A 17,760-nucleotide genomic window follows, 5' to 3' on the forward strand; every position below is an offset into this window, starting at 1 on the left:
CCCTCCTAGTCCCTTCTTCCCTTCCTTCCTTTCCATTTTGTTCCCTCCATTCCTGCCTCTCTACTTCCTTTTCTGTTCTTTTCCTCTTTCCTTTCCTTGCCTTGATTTTTCCTTCCTGAAGGTGATGTCATCCTCACCCAGGCAAGGAATGAGGAAGTGGGAGCGGAGGGTAACTGTAATTTTTGGGGGGACGCTGTAAGAAAAATCCCTGGAAAATCACCTAACCAGGCTTTCGCCTTTATTTGTACAATAATTCATCATGGGGGAATAAATCAGTCTCTGCACAAGAAGAGCTTACACTCTAATGTCCCACCACTGTCACACGCTATTCTTATTATACAGTACATTTATATAGCTCTGACATATACCATAGACAGTGCTGTACAGAGAAAACTGAACCAGTCATATCAGTCTCCACAGCAGAAAAGCTTACACTCTAGAGTCCTAACCACAGTCACCCATTTGGGGTTCCAAAATTGTCAAAAGCCCCTCAATTTCTTGGTATGTTTTTTGGTGGTGGAAAGAAACCAACCTTTATCCAGATTTTCTGTAGGAGTGTTATGGAAGCAACTCAGAAGATATCCAGCACGTCAGGTACCCAGCTATATATAGACTCAGCTGGGAGATAATCCCCAGATACAGCGCCTCCAGTATTGCCTGATCTTCCAAAATAGAATGGAGGGAGTCAAACAGTTATTTGTAGAATGTATAATGGTTCACAGAGGGTATTCAAAGCTTTCCCCTCCCCTGTCCACAACCATTCTGCCCCTTCTTTTTTCCCCATGGTCCATATTTGACTCCCGTTCTCAAATACCCTTCAATTCAGTCCCTGATCAACTTACTGTATATACTCGAGTATAAGCCGACCCGAATATAAGCCGAGGCACCTAATTTCACCACAAAAAAGTGGGAAAACTTATTGACTTGAGTATAAGCCTTGGGTGGGAAATGCAGCAGCTACTGGACCCAACTGGACCACTATGAGACCCAAAACAGGGGCTGTGGCATGGTACAGTCCATGCAGGCTGTGGGCATTGTACAGGAGATGGTACAGGCATGGTACGGGAGAGGGTACAGGAGATGGCACAGGCATGGCACAGGAGATGGCACAGGCATGGCACAGGAGATGGTTCGGGCATGGCACAGGAGATGGTACAGGCATGGCACAGGAGATGGTACAGGCATGGCAAAGGTGATGGTATGGGAATGGCCCAGGTGATGGTATGGGTATGGCACAGGAGAGGGTACAGGCATGGCAAAGGTAATGGTACAGGAGATAGTACAAGCATGGCACAAGAGATGGTACAGGCATGGCACAAGAGATGGTATAGGCATGGTACAGGAGAATCAGTGCTGCAGGCATGGTACAGGATAATGTCCTGTACCATGCCCGTAGCACTGCATGAGGAAATGCAGGGGCTGCGGAGGAGTCTCACTAACCTGTCAGTGAGGCACCTTACATTTTAAAATGGCGCCGCCCGGTGCCAACACATCACCGCGCATGCGCTGCCGATGATCGGGAAAGCCCATACACGTTTGGCTATTCCCAGGCAGACGGCGCATGCGCAGTGACGTGTTGGCGCCGGGCGGCGCAATTTTTAAAAGGTAAGTGAGACCGTGACTCAAGTATAAGCCGAGGGGGGCTTTTTCAGCATAAAAAAACATGCTGAAAAAGTCGGCTTATACTCGAGTATATACGATATACTCTCTTCCATGTTCAATTTAGTGAGCAGACACAGTTTACCTAATAATAGGTGAGCTGCAATAGTGTCTGATTGGGCAGCATTGTGTGGGTGGGTGCAGTGTGGTGCTGCAGCAATAACACACAAAGTCCAGATGCAAATAAAAGAACTTGTATTGAAGTCAAAGTAAAATAGATGAGAACAATCCCGGCAGAAGGAAGCCCAACTGGGAACACTCACATATGACAGCAGCATGTGGTGAAGCAGGTCTCAGCTGAGCTGATAGCACCTATCTTGAGTGGCAGAATGCTTCCTGGCCGGTCCAAGCCCAAGTAGGAAGGTTTCCAGGAACAGTGACAAATCCCTATGCTTTCCCTACTCTTCTGGAACATTTTCCTGCTGCTAATACTGTCCCAGACAGACAGACGACCTGTCCCTACACTATCCATACGCTTAATGTGCACTAAACCCAAGAGCCAGGGACTTAAATAGACTCTGCCTGACCCAAGATGGCCGCAGAGTCACATGGGCTGACAGCATCCAACTAGATCACTGTGCCAGTGGCGCAGAAAATGATAGAGGAACCATGTTCCTCCTGATTTCCTCTCCCTCTGCTCTGCCGCTGCGTTTGAGCATGACCTGCAGAGGAGAAAATATACTGCACCTGCCTACAATTCTTACCAGTGTATTGAATGACCAGAGGACAAAGACACATGGTGCCTAAATTAACCAGTTTAGGAATAGTACACATTTGCTAGTATATTTACAAAGGAAAGTGAGATTATGAGCGTCCCTTATCAGCATGGCTAGCCTATCCTGTCTTTATAGACTCTATAGAGTATTCTGCATGGAGATCTCAGAACCTTACTGAGTAGAGATCCCAGGAGCTCATTGCATGACGCTCACTGCATTGAGTATTTAGGAGCTCACTACATCTCAGAAGTTTGCTACATTGAAATTCCAGGAGCTTACTGCATGGAGCTCACTGCAAAGGGGATGTCAGAGTTCATTACATGTGGACCTTAGGATGTTATTGAACGGAGATCTTAGGAGCGGATTGCATAGAAATCTCTGGAATTCACTGTACAGAGATCTCCAGATTTGACTGTAATAAAATTCCAGGAGCATACTGCATGAAGATCTCAGGAGCATACTGCATAAAGATCTCAGGAGCATACTGCATGGGGATCTCAGGAGCATACTGCATGGGGATCTCAGGAGCATACTGCATGGGGATCTCAGGAGCTCACTGCATGGGGATCTCAGAAACTCACATCACAGAGATCTTTATAGCCTACTGTAAGGAAATCGCTATAGCTGAGAGCCCATGATCTTACTTCTTGGAGTTCACAGGAGTTTACTTCATGGATACCTTAGAAGCTCACTGCATGGCAATCTCAGGAGCTCACTGCATTGGAAACTTAGAGCTCACTGCATGGAGACCTAAGGGACTCACTGCATGGAGACCCCAGGAGCTCACTGCATGGCGATCTCAGTAGTTCACTGCATGGGGAACTTAGGAGCTCACTGCATGGAGACCTTAGGAGCTCAGTGCATGGAGACCTAAAGGACTCAGTGCATTGATACTTCAGGAGCTCACTGCTTTGAGACCTTAGGAGCTTACTGTATGGATACCTCTGGAGCTCACTGCATGGAGACCACAGAAGCTCACTGCATGGAGACCACAGAAGCTCACTGCATGGAGACCACAGGAGCTCACTGCATGGAGACCACAGGAGCTCACTGCATGGGGATCTCAGAAACTCACATCACAGAGATCTTTATAGCCTACTGTAAGGAAATCTCTATAGCTGAGAGCCCATGATCTTACTTCTTGGAGTTCACAGGAGCTTACTGCATAGTGATAACAGAAGATTACTGCATAGAGATTTCAGGAGCTCACTTCATGGATACCTTAGGAGCTCACTGCATGGAAACCTCGTTAGCTTACTGCATGGAGATCTCAGGAGCTCACTGTATGGGGAACTTAGGAGCTCACTGCATAGAGACCTTAGGAACTCAGTGCATGGAGACCTTAGGAACTCAGTGCATGGAGACCTAAGGGACTCAGTGCATGGAGACCTAAGGGACTCAGTGCATGGAGACCTAAGGGACTCAGTGCATGGAGACCCCAGGAGCTCACTGCATGGAGATCTCAGTAGCTCACTGCATGGGGAGCGTAGGAGCTCACTGCATGGATACCTCAGGAGCTCACTGCTTTGAGACCTTAGGAGCTTACTGTATGGATACCTCAGGAGCTCACTGCATGGAGACCTCAGGAGCTCACTGCATGGAGACCTCAGGAGCTCACTGCATGGAGATCTTAGGAGCTCACTGTATAGAGACCTCTGGAGCTCACTGCATGTAGACCACAGGAGCTCACTGCATGGGGTTCTCAGAAACACACATCACAGAAATCTTTATAGCCTACTGTAAGGACATTTCTATAGCTGAGAGCCCATGATCTTCCTTCTTGGAGTTCACAGGAGCTTACTGCATAGTGATAACAGAAGATTACTGCATAGAGATTTCAGGAGCTCACTTCATGGATACCTTAGGAGCTCACTGCATGGAAACCTCGTTAGCTTACTGCATGGAGATCTCAGGAGCTCACTGTATGGGGAACTTAGGAGCTCACTGCATAGAGACCTTAGGAACTCAGTGCATGGAGACCTTAGGAACTCAGTGCATGGAGACCTAAGGGACTCAGTGCATGGAGACCTAAGGGACTCAGTGCATGGAGACCCCAGGAGCTCACTGCATGGAGATCTCAGTAGCTCACTGCATGGGGAGCGTAGGAGCTCACTGCATGGATACCTCAGGAGCTCACTGCTTTGAGACCTTAGGAGCTTACTGTATGGATACCTCTGGAGCTCACTGCATGGAGACCTCAGGAGCTCACTGCATGGAGACCTCAGGAGCTCACTGCATGGAGATCTTAGGAGCTCACTGCATGGAGATCTTAGGAGCTCACTGTATAGAGACCTCTGGAGCTCACTGCATGTAGACCACAGGAGCTCACTGCATGGGGTTCTCAGAAACACACACCACAGAGATCTTTATAGCCTACTGTAAGGACATTTCTATAGCTGAGAGCCCTTGATCTTACTTCTTGGAGTTCACAGGAGCTTTCTGCATAGAGATACCAGAAGATTACTGCATAGAGATACCAGACGATTACTGAATAGAGATTTCAGGAGCTCACTTCATGGATACCTTAGGAGCTCACTGCATGGTAACCTCATGAGCTCACTGCATGGAGATCTCAGGAGCTCACTGTTTGGGGAACTTAGGAGCTCACTGCATGGAGACCTTAGGAACTCAGTGCATGGAGACCTAAGGGACTCAGTGCATGGAGACCCCAGGAGCTCACTGCATGGAGATCTCAGTAGCTCACTGCATGGGAAACTTAGGAGCTCACTGCATGGAGTTCTTAGGAGCTCACTATATAAAGGCCTCTGGAGCTCACTGCATGGAGACCACAGGAGCTCACTGTATGCAGAACTTAGGAGCTCACTGCATGGAGCCCTCAGGAGCTCACTGCATGGAGATCTCTAGAGCTCACTGCATGGAGACCTCAGGAGCTCACTGCATGGAGAATTTAGGAGCTCACTGCATGGAGACATTAGGAGCTCACTGCATGGAGACATTAGGAGCTTAGTGCACGGAGACTTTAGGAGCTCATGGTCTCAGTGGAGACCATGGGAGTTTACTGCATGGAGACCTCAGGTACTTACTGCATAGAGATCCTAAAAACTCAATTCATACAGATTTGCATAGCTATAAGGAGATCCAATGATCCTCCTTCCAATGAGCTTAGGACCTCACTACATAGGGACCTTAGGAGCTTTTGCCAAACATATACATATTGACATTTGTTCTTTTAGGAGCAGAATCATATAGTTGATAATTCATAAACTGACAGATTGCTGAAATCTTCCGAATTTGTGAATTTGAAAATTGTGGGTTTCCCTGGTTCAGTCATTTTTTACTAATTTGCTTTCATTCCAAAGATAACTCGTTATTCTTTTATTAAGAAGTTTTTAAATATTCAATTCTATATTTGTAAATTTAATATTTTCTTCCTGTTTTCCCATTAAGAGCCCAGAATCCCCTTCAGATCTAAGTTGAGAGATCTGGAAGTTCGGGAGAAGGAAACCGCCACCTTCCAGTGTGAGGTCCCTCAAGCCATTACCGAATCGTCATGGTACAAGGAGGAAACCCAGATCCAACAAAGTTCCAAATACAGCATCGAGGAGGAGGGGACCATCCGGAGACTCACCATACAGAACGTCACCGCGGACGATGACGCAGTCTACATCTGTGAGATGAAGGAGGGAAGCCGAACCATTGCAGAACTCTCAGTTGAAGGTCAGTCCACCCAAAACTGAATTTTTGAGGTTTGCATGGATGTATATTCATGATACATGTTACACTGGGGGGGCATTTGTGATACTGTGTGAATCCACCAAAACAACAATGTCCACTACACCAGGGGCTGAAGATCTCAAATTTTTCTACACAAGCTTTGCTGTCGTTCCAATTACAATCCCAGTAAAAATTTGGGTTAAATTGGTCTGCTAGCCATTGTCAATTAGACAGAGGGTGCCAACAAGCATGCAGGCAGTATTTGACTTTCTTATTGGAAAGGCAATGTCCATATTATTTGTGCCAACACCTGATAGTCACAAATCCCATTTTGGGATCCCATATTTGTATAAAGACATGTCAGCAATGGCGTTTTTCGTATTGACATCCTAAAAAAGGTTCTTTTGAATCACATAATATTGAATAACTCTGAAGTTATTACTTCTGCTTTTTTCTTTTTCCAGTGTTTTAATAGCTGTCATCTCAGGCTAACCAGGCTAACCTTAACTGCCTTGCTGAAGTACAAAGAGTGCATCCTTTGGTGTACTCCTTCTCAAGGCGTCATTTACATCTATGGCTACAACTGTATGTGTAGCCTTGCTAATTCCCATGGTGAAAGAACAATTGGATAACTACTATTTTCTTTAAATACATAGTAATATCAAAATTGTACAGATAAACCCAGGTCTGGTGGGAAGAAAGGAAAGACGGGAAGGGAGGGGGGGGGGGGAGAGAGAGAATGGATGAGTGGAGAGAAAATTGCCAGCAAGTCCTGAAAATGGGGATTTACATGTGCCCAAACATATCAATCAAAATCAGTTAAAAGAAATGTATGAAAATGTATTCAAAGTACAAAATGATAAAAGAGCAGTCACAATTAGTAAATAAAAAATGCATGTATTGCATCACATGATCTGGTAGGTGGATCATATGATCTGGGTGGTGGATCGACGCGTTTCGCTCAAGATCACTTAGCTTCTTCAGGATCTAATTGTATATGCGTACAGAAAAACTCTTATTCAACCAATATCCTAGAAGGACACTGAAACCTTGGATTTTAGAGTGGGAGTGGCACAAAAAGATGGAGAGACCAGTCTATTTATTGCCAAGCAACGGATGTAATAGAAAAGGAAAAGGCCACCCAGACAGGGGCTCCTAAACCAAACTATACCAAACAGTCAGATCCAACATACAAAAGTACCCAAATATGAGACCAGCAACCATAGGATACAGTGACCTGGCGATTGTCCCAAAGGAACGTATAATATTATATTATATTTATTACATATATATATTATTATTATTATTAATATGTAGCACCCTCCTAGGTAGGTGCTAGAGCAGTGGTTCTTAACCTGGGTTCGATCGAACCCCAGGGGTTCGGTGAGTCAGTCTCATGTGATTCGTTATGACACGCCCCGCTCATCCCCCTGAGAAAATATTACTAATTGTGAGGCCGAGTGCACCCCGGGAAATCAGAGCTGCGGTCGGGACAACTGACAGCCATTACACATAGACACTTGACGCTCCGCCCCCTGTACCTCCCCCAGCAGGTTTCCAGCCTATCTCCTGCAGGCTGCTTGCTGCTTGAGTGGGCGGTATGGGGATGTACCTGCCCACGGAGATCGCACCCGCCTGGAAGAGGGAAGTGTGAGCAGCTGAGCAGAGGGAGCCAAGTGAATGTTCCTGGAGGTAGGCTCAGCTAGCTGTACATGGTGGATTAGTTTACAAGCACCTCTATGCTAAGTCTGCTGAGTTACTGCAGCTTAGTATAGAGGTGCTGTTAGCTGACAGATGGAAATGCATGTCCTTTTCTTTTAGCTCAATAAAGCATTGTGAATGCCCCCTGGTGTGTGCCCTCCTGATACCCCATGGTATGCCCTCCCAACACCCCCCCTCCAGTGTGTGCCCTCCTGACACCCCATGGTATGCCCCCCCCCCCCCCCAGTGTGTGCCCTCCTGACACCCCCAAGTCACACTGATTTGCAGTAAATATTCATTATTATGTTTTTGTTTTTTGTGTGAAAATCATGTTTTAATGGTTTTGTTCTTTGTTCTTAATGTAGTTTTGTTCTTAAATGGTTTTGTTCATTTTGTGCACCTATGTATAATAAATATATACCTAAATATATATACCTATGTTTTGAATTTGAAAAAATCATATTTTATTTTTCCAATTAAGAAGGGTTCGGTGAATGCGCATATGAAACTGGTGGGGTTCAGTACCTCCAACAAGGTTAAGAACCACTGTGCTAGAGATAGAGTATAGTTTCTGGCTCTGTCTGCTTACCAGAGGAGCAGCAGGCAAATCTATATTGCTTTCTGCCTACCAGAGAGCAGGATCTGTTAGTTAGGTCTGCTCATTGTGCTCAGTATGTGATTCATTGGGTCTAGAGAGTGTTTCACACTGGTCCAATAGGGAGGCATGTTGGACAGTGGGAGGAAACCTGACCAATGGATGCATAGGCTTTGGTACAGTCTTGTGATTGGCAGGGGCAGGCTGCCTCGGTGCATTCTGGGATACTGTATAAAAGCCAGAAGCACATGTGCTGCGGAGTCTTTGGCTGGAGAGAGGGTGGCGGCTGCCTTCCCCTCTGTAGCAGTAGCACGTGACCTCAGGAGGTCATCCTGAGGGCCAGAGGAATGGAGCTGAACCCAGAGGTCCAGGAGAGCTGACTGAGGGGGAGACACTGGAGACCCTAGAAAAACAGTGTCCTGAGTATAGGGGCTCGTGTCAAGGGGCCTGACCTGAGGGGGGCCACCCCGAGAGTAGGATAGTCAGTGGATGGGTGTCAGCAGTTAAGAAAAGAGGATACTGAGGAGAGTGTCCTGAAGATAAACATAGTTCATCAAGTCATCTTAGGAAAGAGACTTAAATGTAAATTCACCTCAGTGGCAAGGTGGATCAACAGCCTGGCTGTACTGAGAGATAGAAGTCCTCCAGTATTGTGCATAGTTAATTTGAAGTATCCCACTATTCCCTTCTCCCAACCCTAATTTGTAATAAAAACCCAAAAAACTACATCCCCCTGGACTGATTGTTGGACGAGCCGAAGAGGAAAAAAACTGAGAGATTGTGCATGCCATGGTTGCTAATGGTAACTCAGGGGGACCCGTAAGTGTGAAATCTGGCAGTCCCCAAAGGGTCAGTGCTACAAATACATAGTAATGTCCAGTGGTGGCTGGTGCTCCGTGGGTCAGGGGCAGTGTTGCCAACCCCTCGGAGGGAAAATTACTGGCAGAACGTCCAAAATTTACGGACGGCACCATTTTTTTACTGGCAAAAAATCATGAAATTTACTGACCAAGCCGCATTTTTTACGGACACTGAAAAAAGTACCTAAAATAAAAATTTTCAGTGCTAAACAGTGCAAATATCAATATTTTAACTATAAACATATAGCTAGTGCTATTAGCAATGTGTTTAAGTTAAACAAAAGTCAAAAAACATATTTCTCAATTTACATGAAGGCTGGGTTACCATAACCCAGCCAGCACAGAGATCCCCCTTACATCAGAGTCTGCAGACTCTGGTCAGACATGGTACAGGAGGTGGTCAGAGACTGCGGACATGGTACAGGAGGTGGTCAGAGACTGCGGACATGGTACAGGAGGGGGGTCAAAGACTGCGGACATGATACAGGAGGTGGTCAGAGACTGCAGACATGGTACAGGAGGGGGGTCAGAGACTGCAGACATGATACAGGAGGTGGTCAGAGACTGCGGACATGGTACAGAAAGTGGTCAGAGACTGCGGACATGGTACAGGAGGGGGGGTCAGAGACTGCGGACATGATACAGGAGGCGGTCAGAGACTGCAGACATGGTACAGGAGGGGGGTCAGAGACTGCAGGCATGGTACAGGAGGTGGTCAGAGACTGCGGACATAGTACAGGACAAGGTCAGAGACTGCGGACATAGTACAGGACAAGGTCAGAGACTGCGGACATAGTACAGGACATGGTCAGAGACTGCGGACATGGTACAGGAGAGGGTCAGAGGCTGTGGACATGATACAGGACAAGGTCAGAGACTGCGGACATGGTACAGGAGGGGGGTCAGAGACTGCGGACATGATACAGGAGGTGGTCAGAGATGCAGACATGGTACAGGAGGGGGGTCAGAGACTGCGGACATGATACAGGAGGTGGTCAGAGACTGCGGACATGGTACAGGAGGGGGGTCAGAGACTGCAGACATGATACAGGAGGAGGTAGGTCCTACCCATCCATCTACCTACCTACCTGTGTGATATCAGGGGAGCTACCAGTACCTACCCATCCATCTACCTACCTACCTGTGTGATATTAGGGGAGCTACTTACCTACCCGGTAGGTAGCTCCCCTGATATTACACAGGTAGGTAGATAGATGGATGGGTGGGTGGGTAGGTAGGTAGCTCCCCTCACATCACACAGGTACTACTGGTAGATAAATGAGTGGATAGATAGGTAGCTCCCCTGGGGTCCCGGAGTGGCAGTGAGGTGACAGGCAGTGAGGCAAGGAATGGAGTGACAGTGTCCGGCGGGGACCGGGTCAGAGACTCAGAGGCAGGGAAGTGGGTCAGGGAAGGCAAGGCAGTACAAGTTACAGCACTTACATGAAACATCTCCGACTCCTCGTGACGCCAGGACCAGTGTGTGCCCCCCCTCACCCTTCCATCCAGAAGAGAGGAGCCGGCTCTGAGTATGACTTACCTGCGGCGGATGGATTGGACAGTCAGTGGCCATGGTGCCCAGCACGGCTATGCCCGCACGGATAGGTAGGTGACCCCCTCCATAGCTCACGCCGATCGCCCCCCCCCCCCCTCGGTGAGCGGATGAAGCTCAGGCTGTGTCAGGCAAAGTTCCGGCCGGGTCGGCTTCATTACACAGGCGGGAAAACTTAAATTAGTGCGGAGGGGCAGGGGCGGAGGCAGAGGCGGGCCGTGGCACTCGTCCAACGTCGATAACTCGGGGATCTCCGGAACTGCGTGCCGCACATGCGCAGTTCTGACAGTGCCGCCGCCGCCGTAGATTTACTGGCACTTTTCTCCTGCTACGGGCATTTACGGCAGGAGAAAAGTGCCCTGTTTTAACGGGCTGTCCGTAAATCTACGGGCGGTTGGCAACACTGGTCAGGGTGGGGGGGGCGGCAGATGGACCTGACTACAGACCACACCAGCTCCAGACCGCACCGCACACCATATTCCCCCCAGGTCTCCGGCTCACTCACCCTGTGCTGCCCCTGGACTGACATGTGGAGGCAACGGCAGCAGGGGCAGCTTCCCCCTCAGTCTCCTCCGTGTCCCCCTTTGTTGGTAGGGCTTCCCCTGTGTCTCCTCCCTCCTCCTTCGCCAATAGGATGGCTTCTTCTTTTGGCCAATCGGGAAACGGGTCTCAGGACCCGCTTCCTGATTGGCCAGGAGGAGAATCCATGTGACAATAGCGAATATATACATTCGCTATTGTTACACAACTGGGTGGGCTCAGGGCTCAGTGCTCTGCCCCCCCGAGCCCACCCATTTTTTTAAGCTTATTATTGAAGCTCTAATCAGGTGCTTAAAAAAAAATTCCCTCATTGGAATCCATGCATCCGGCGCCCTGCATGTAGATTAGGGGGCCGGACGCATAGATAGGGGGGGCGGCGCCCTTGCGCCCCTAATGGACGGGCTGCCACTAGTAATATCACTACTGAGATGTCTATTTCACGATTTTAACCCCTTTGTTTTTATATAACACAAGGTTATTTTCGGGGTTCCCCTGCCCTGAGCATGGGAAGGTAGAATAATCCTGGAGCCTGGAAAGTTCTATACAACAAAGTTTATTTATTGGGTATATTTTTTTTGGCTCAGCGAGCAACAAGACACGACTTATAATTCTATATTCATCATCCCCCGTCAGGATGCCATGGATTCCCGAGACATCATAAAGTCCTGCTACATAGACATGTATTAGTTATTAATAACTGAAACACTGGAGAGACGGTGATACCAGCCGGCTAAACTAAGAACTCTACACCATACCACACCCATCCTTCCTTCTCTACAAAGACAAACTGCTCAATAGGTCCTGCCCCCTATATTGTCAAAAGTATTGGGACGCCTGCCTTTACAGGCACATCAACTTTAATGGCATCCCAGTCTTGGTCCGTAGGGTTCAATATTGAGTTGGCCCACCCTTTGCAGCTATAACAGCTTCAACTCTTCTGGGAACGCTGTCCACAGGGTTTAGGAGTGTGTCTATGGGAATGTTTGACCATTCTTCCAGAAGCCCATTTGTGAGGTCAGGCACTGATGTTGGATGAGAAGGCCTGGCTCATAGTCTGTACTCTAATGCATCCCAAAAGTGTTCTATGGGGTTGAGGTCAGGACTCTGTGCAGGCCAGCCAAGTCAAAGCAAGGTCCATAAAGACATGGGTAAGCAAGTTTGGGGTGGAGGAACTTGACTGGCCTGCAGAGTCCTGACCTCAACCCAATAGAACACTTTTGGGATGCATTAGAGTACAGACTATGAGCCAGGCCTTCTCATCCAACATCAGTGCCTGATCAGTGCCTGGGATGAATTAGAGCCTTCTTGTCCAACATCAGTGCCCGACCTCACAAATGCGCTTCTGGAAGAATGGTGAAACATTCCCATAGACACACTCCTAAACCCTGTAGACAGCCTTCCCAGAAGAGTATAAGTTGTAATAGCTGCAAAGGGAGCTGCAAAGAGTGGGCCAACTCAATATTAAACCTACCGACTAAGACTGGGATGCCATTGAAGTTCCATGTGCCCTCCGAATCTTCAAGGTGCGATTAAGGTGGTCAGATGAGACTAAAGGGAATTATTTGGCCTCAACACCAAACGATATGTCTGGCAGAAATCCAATACAGCTCACCATCCAAATAACTGCTGTTAGAAATGTTCATTCACAAACTGAAGCATAGTAAATACAGTTTTCAATGCTTCAGTGATGAATTGGTACCGATCACTCACTGTGTTCATTCAGGAAAGGAAGGGGCCAGAAAATGACATATTTACCGACCCCTTCCCGCGCTCCTCATCCTGAAACCTCCACCTGTGTGCCTGCAGCAGCTGCTGGTGGGAGAGGGGAGGAGGGAAGCCAGCAGCGCTGCGAGACAAAGTGGCACACGGGGGGGGGGGAGGGTCCGGTCAGCGTGTGTACAAGAACCAATCCCCCTGCAGTGCAGCGGGAGGGAGAAAGAGGAGGAGAAGCTTGCAGCGCTGCGGAGGGGGTGGGGGGCCTGAGGAGGATCGGTGTCTGCAGGAAGACAGTACAGCTAGCCCTCCTACTCAGCAGATGCCAGCCCCCCCCCCCCCACCTTTTAAACTGATGGGGCCTGGGCCCAGTACAGGAGGGCTGGCTGTACTGCCTTATCAGCGGCCCTGACACCAAAGGGTGTGACCACCCTTTACCTTGAAACCAGCATCAGTTCTTCTAAGTAGACTTGCAGACAGTTGTTAAAGGAGCTCGGCAGGTAGGTTGTTCTATGTACATCTCGGAGAACTAAGCACAGATCTTCTGTGGATGTCGGCTGCCTCAAATCCTTCTGTCTCTTCATGTCATCCCAGACAAACTCCATGACCAGCCTCCAACCTCTTCTTTTGGCCGATCCAGCACTCCCCTGAAAAGAAAAATAATGGCCTTCAACCTCCCCTATAGCCAGTTTAACACACACCTATAAAAAGTACAAGCCTCCAACCTCTTCTTTTGGCCGATCCAACACTCACCTAAAAAGAAAAATACTGGCCTCCAACCTCCCGTATAGCCAGTCCAACACACACCTAAGAAAAGTACCAGCCTCCAACCTCTTCTTTTGGCCGATCCAACACTCACCTAAAAAGAAAAATACTTGCCTCCAACCTCCCCTATAGCCTGTCCAACACACACCTTAGAAAAGTACCAGCCTCCAACCTCCATATAGCAGGTCCAACACACACCTAAGAAAAGTATTAGCCTCCAACCTCCATATAGGAGGTCCAACACACACCTAAGAAAAGTACCAGCCTCCATCCTCCATATAGCAGGTTCAACACACACCTAAGAAAAGTACCAGCCTCCATCCTCCATATAGCAGGTCCAACACACACCTAAGAAAAGTACCACTCTCCAACCTCCATATAGCAGGTCAAAAACACACCTATAAAAAGTACAAGCCTCCAACCTCTTCTTTTGGCCGATCCAACACTCACCTAAAAAGAAAAATACTGGCCTCCAACCTCCCGTATAGCCAGTCCAACACACACCTAAGAAAAGTACCAGCCTCCAACCTCTTCTTTTGGCCGATCCAACACTCACCTAAAAAGAAAAATACTTGCCTCCAACCTCCCCTATAGCCTGTCCAACACACACCTTAGAAAAGTACCAGCCTCCAACCTCCATATAGCAGGTCCAACACACACCTAAGAAAAGTATTAGCCTCCAACCTCCATATAGCAGGTCCAACACACACCTAAGAAAAGTACCAGCCTCCATCCTCCATATAGCAGGTTCAACACACACCTAAGAAAAGTACCAGCCTCCATCCTCCATATAGCAGGTCCAACACACACCTAAGAAAAGTACCACTCTCCAACCTCCATATAGCAGGTCAAAAACACACCTATAAAAAGTACAAGCCTCCAACCTCTTCTTTTGGCCGATCCAACACTCACCTAAAAAGAAAAATACTGGCCTCCAACCTCCCGTATAGCCAGTCCAACACACACCTAAGAAAAGTACCAGCCTCCAACCTCTTCTTTTGGCCGATCCAACACTCACCTAAAAAGAAAAATACTTGCCTCCAACCTCCCCTATAGCCTGTCCAACACACACCTTAGAAAAGTACCAGCCTCCAACCTCCATATAGCAGGTCCAACACACACCTAAGAAAAGTATTAGCCTCCAACCTCCATATAGCAGGTTCAACACACACCTAAGAAAAGTACCAGCCTCCATCCTCCATATAGCAGGTCCAACACACACCTAAGAAAAGTACCACTCTCCAACCTCCATATAGCAGGTCAAAAACACACCTACGAAAAGTACCAGACTCCAACCTCCATATAGCAGGTCAAACACACACCTACGAAAAGTACCACTCTCCAACCTCCATATAGCAGGTCAAACACACACCTAAGAAAAGTACCAGCCTCCATATAGCAGGTCCAACACACACCTAAGACAAGTACCAGCCTCCAACCTCCATATAGCAGGTCAAACACACACCTAAAAAGAGAGAGTGTGTGGAGAGATATGCAGTGTACAGACCAGGCCTTTTTTTTTCTCAATGCAGAGAAATACAGGCAGATGCTCCATCATGTCATACTGTCAGGGAGGCGCGTGATTGGTCCCACATTTAGTGCCGGTTCACACTAGGGGGATGCCAGACATCGCATGTGATTCGTACCACATTGCTGTGCAGATCACATGAGATGTCTGTGCAATGCAATTTCAGCCATACAAACCGCATGGCTGAAATCGCATATCGCATTCACTCCAAAATGGTGCAGGACCCTTTTTTTTGGTTCACACTGGAATCTGTTCACACCAATGCGATCCGATTCCTAAACTATTGCATAGCCCTCATTGCTAGTTAAAAAAATAAAAATAATAAAAATGACATAAATCTTTCCCCTAGTTTGTAGATGCGATAACTTTTGTGCAAACCAATCAAAATACGCTTCTATATAGGATCACAGGTCTCCATGATCATTTCCCAAGTCCCTCCCCCATACAGTTTGAATCACTCCCCCTAGGCTCACATCTAACCCTTTTGATCGCCACTGGGTTAACCCCTTCCCTGTCAGTGTCATTATTATAATAACAGTGCATATTTTTAGCACTGATTACTGTAGTAATGTCCCCCCAAAAGTGTCAAAAATGTCATTTAGGGGTCTGATCTGTCCACCGCAATGTCGCAGTCCTGCTAAAAATCGCTGATTGCTGCCATTACTAGTAAAAAAAAAAAAAAACAATAAAAATGACATAAATCTTTCCCCTAATTTGTAGACGCGATAACTTTTGCGCAAACCAATCAAGTTACACTTATTGCAATTTTTTTTTACCAGAAATATGTAGCAGAATACAAATTGGCCTAAAAGAATTAAAAAATTTTGATTTTTAAATTTTTTTTGTGGGGGAATGTTATAAAGCAGAATATTATTATTTTTTTCCCCAGAATTGTTGCTTTTTTTTTTGTTTATAGTGCAAAAAATAAAAATCGCACAGGTGATCAAATACCACCAAAAGAAAGCTCTGATTGTGGGAAAAAACGGACATCAATTATATTTGGGTACAGCGTCGCACGACCGCGCAATTGTCAAGTTAAAGCAACGCAGTGCCGAATCGCAAACAATGGCCCGGTCATTAAGGGGGAAAATCCTTTCCGGTCCAGAAGTGGTTAATAGGATAAAGTTGCCTAAATATAAATAACTTTTTAGATAATTTTTAGATGAATTCTCCGCATTTCTCACGCAGGGAACATAATCAAGAAGCTCCCGCGGAGGACGGCGATCCCGGTGAACGATACGGCCATTTTCTGCGTTGAGCTGGACAACGACTGCCAGACATCCAAGTGGATGATCAACGGTGAGGAAGTGAGAGCGGGCGGGCGGATCTCCATTACCTCTGCGGGCAAGCAGCACACCATGATCATCCGAGAGTGCCAGAACTCCGACGCCGGGGAGATCGCCTTCATCGCTGACGATTGCAAAACCTCCACCAAGTTCACCGTAACCGGTGAGTGCCGCTTACTTATCCCAGAGCTAACAAAGGGGCACACAAGATCCACCTATGGAGTACATGAATGTGTCAGAGCTCATGTTTTATTTATTTATTTCAGGTACTTATATAGAGCCGTCAATTTCCGCAGCACTTTACATATACATTGTACATTCACGTCAGTCCCTGCCCTCAAGGAGCTTACAATCTAAGGTCCCTAAGCTGTTATAGCTGCAAAGGGAGCTGCAAAGAGTGGGCCAACTCAATATTAAACCTACCGACTAAGACTGGGATGCCATTACATACACAGTAGGGCCAATTTTTTTATACAGGATCCAATTAACCTACCAGCATGTCTTTGGAGTGTGGGAGGAAACCGGAGTACCCGGAGGAAACCCACGCAGGCACACGGAGAACATGCAAACTCCAGGCAGGTAGTGTTGTGGTTGGGATTTGAACCAGCGACCCTCTTGCTGCTAGGTGAAAGTGCTAATCACTACACCACTGTGCCGCTCATGTTTCAAAATATAGAACTTTTATTCTATTTTACTGTTATTATTATATATTTTTTGATTATTATATTATTATGAATCTTTTTTTATTGCTATTAGTATTATTATATTTTTTTTATTTTATATATATATATATATATATATATACACACACACAATTATAGATTTTTTTTTATTTTTACACATATTCATTAATATATATTTATTATTAGTTGAAAGGTCCTGCTCATATTTATTATTATTATATTATTATGAAACTTTTTAATGTGATTTCTATATGTTTTTTAATTATTATATCATTATATATCTTTTTTTATTGTTATTATTAGTATTATTATATTTTTTAACACACACATATATATATATATATTTATATATATATATATATATATATATATACAGACACACACATATGGATATATATTTTTTATTATTACACATATTTATTTTTATATATTTATTATTAGTTGAAAGGTCCTGCTCATATTTATTATTATTTTATTTTTTTTATGA

At 46.4% G+C, this 17,760-nt stretch overlaps 1 protein-coding gene across 1 annotated transcript in view; it reads left to right on the forward strand.

The window, feature by feature from the left end:
- OBSCN (obscurin, cytoskeletal calmodulin and titin-interacting RhoGEF) overlaps positions 1 to 17,760 on the forward strand; it is a 740,285-nt gene that overhangs the window by 7,209 nt on the left and 715,316 nt on the right. The window contains exons 2-3 of the mRNA XM_082257722.1: positions 5,784 to 6,053; positions 16,493 to 16,753. Coding sequence (XP_082113848.1) covers positions 5,784 to 6,053; positions 16,493 to 16,753 — 531 coding nt within the window. The remainder of the gene's footprint in view (positions 1 to 5,783; positions 6,054 to 16,492; positions 16,754 to 17,760) is intronic.

This window comes from Pelophylax lessonae (assembly GCF_965119305.1).
Source record: "Pelophylax lessonae genome assembly, chromosome: 5".
Taxonomy (NCBI): domain Eukaryota; kingdom Metazoa; phylum Chordata; class Amphibia; order Anura; family Ranidae; genus Pelophylax; species Pelophylax lessonae.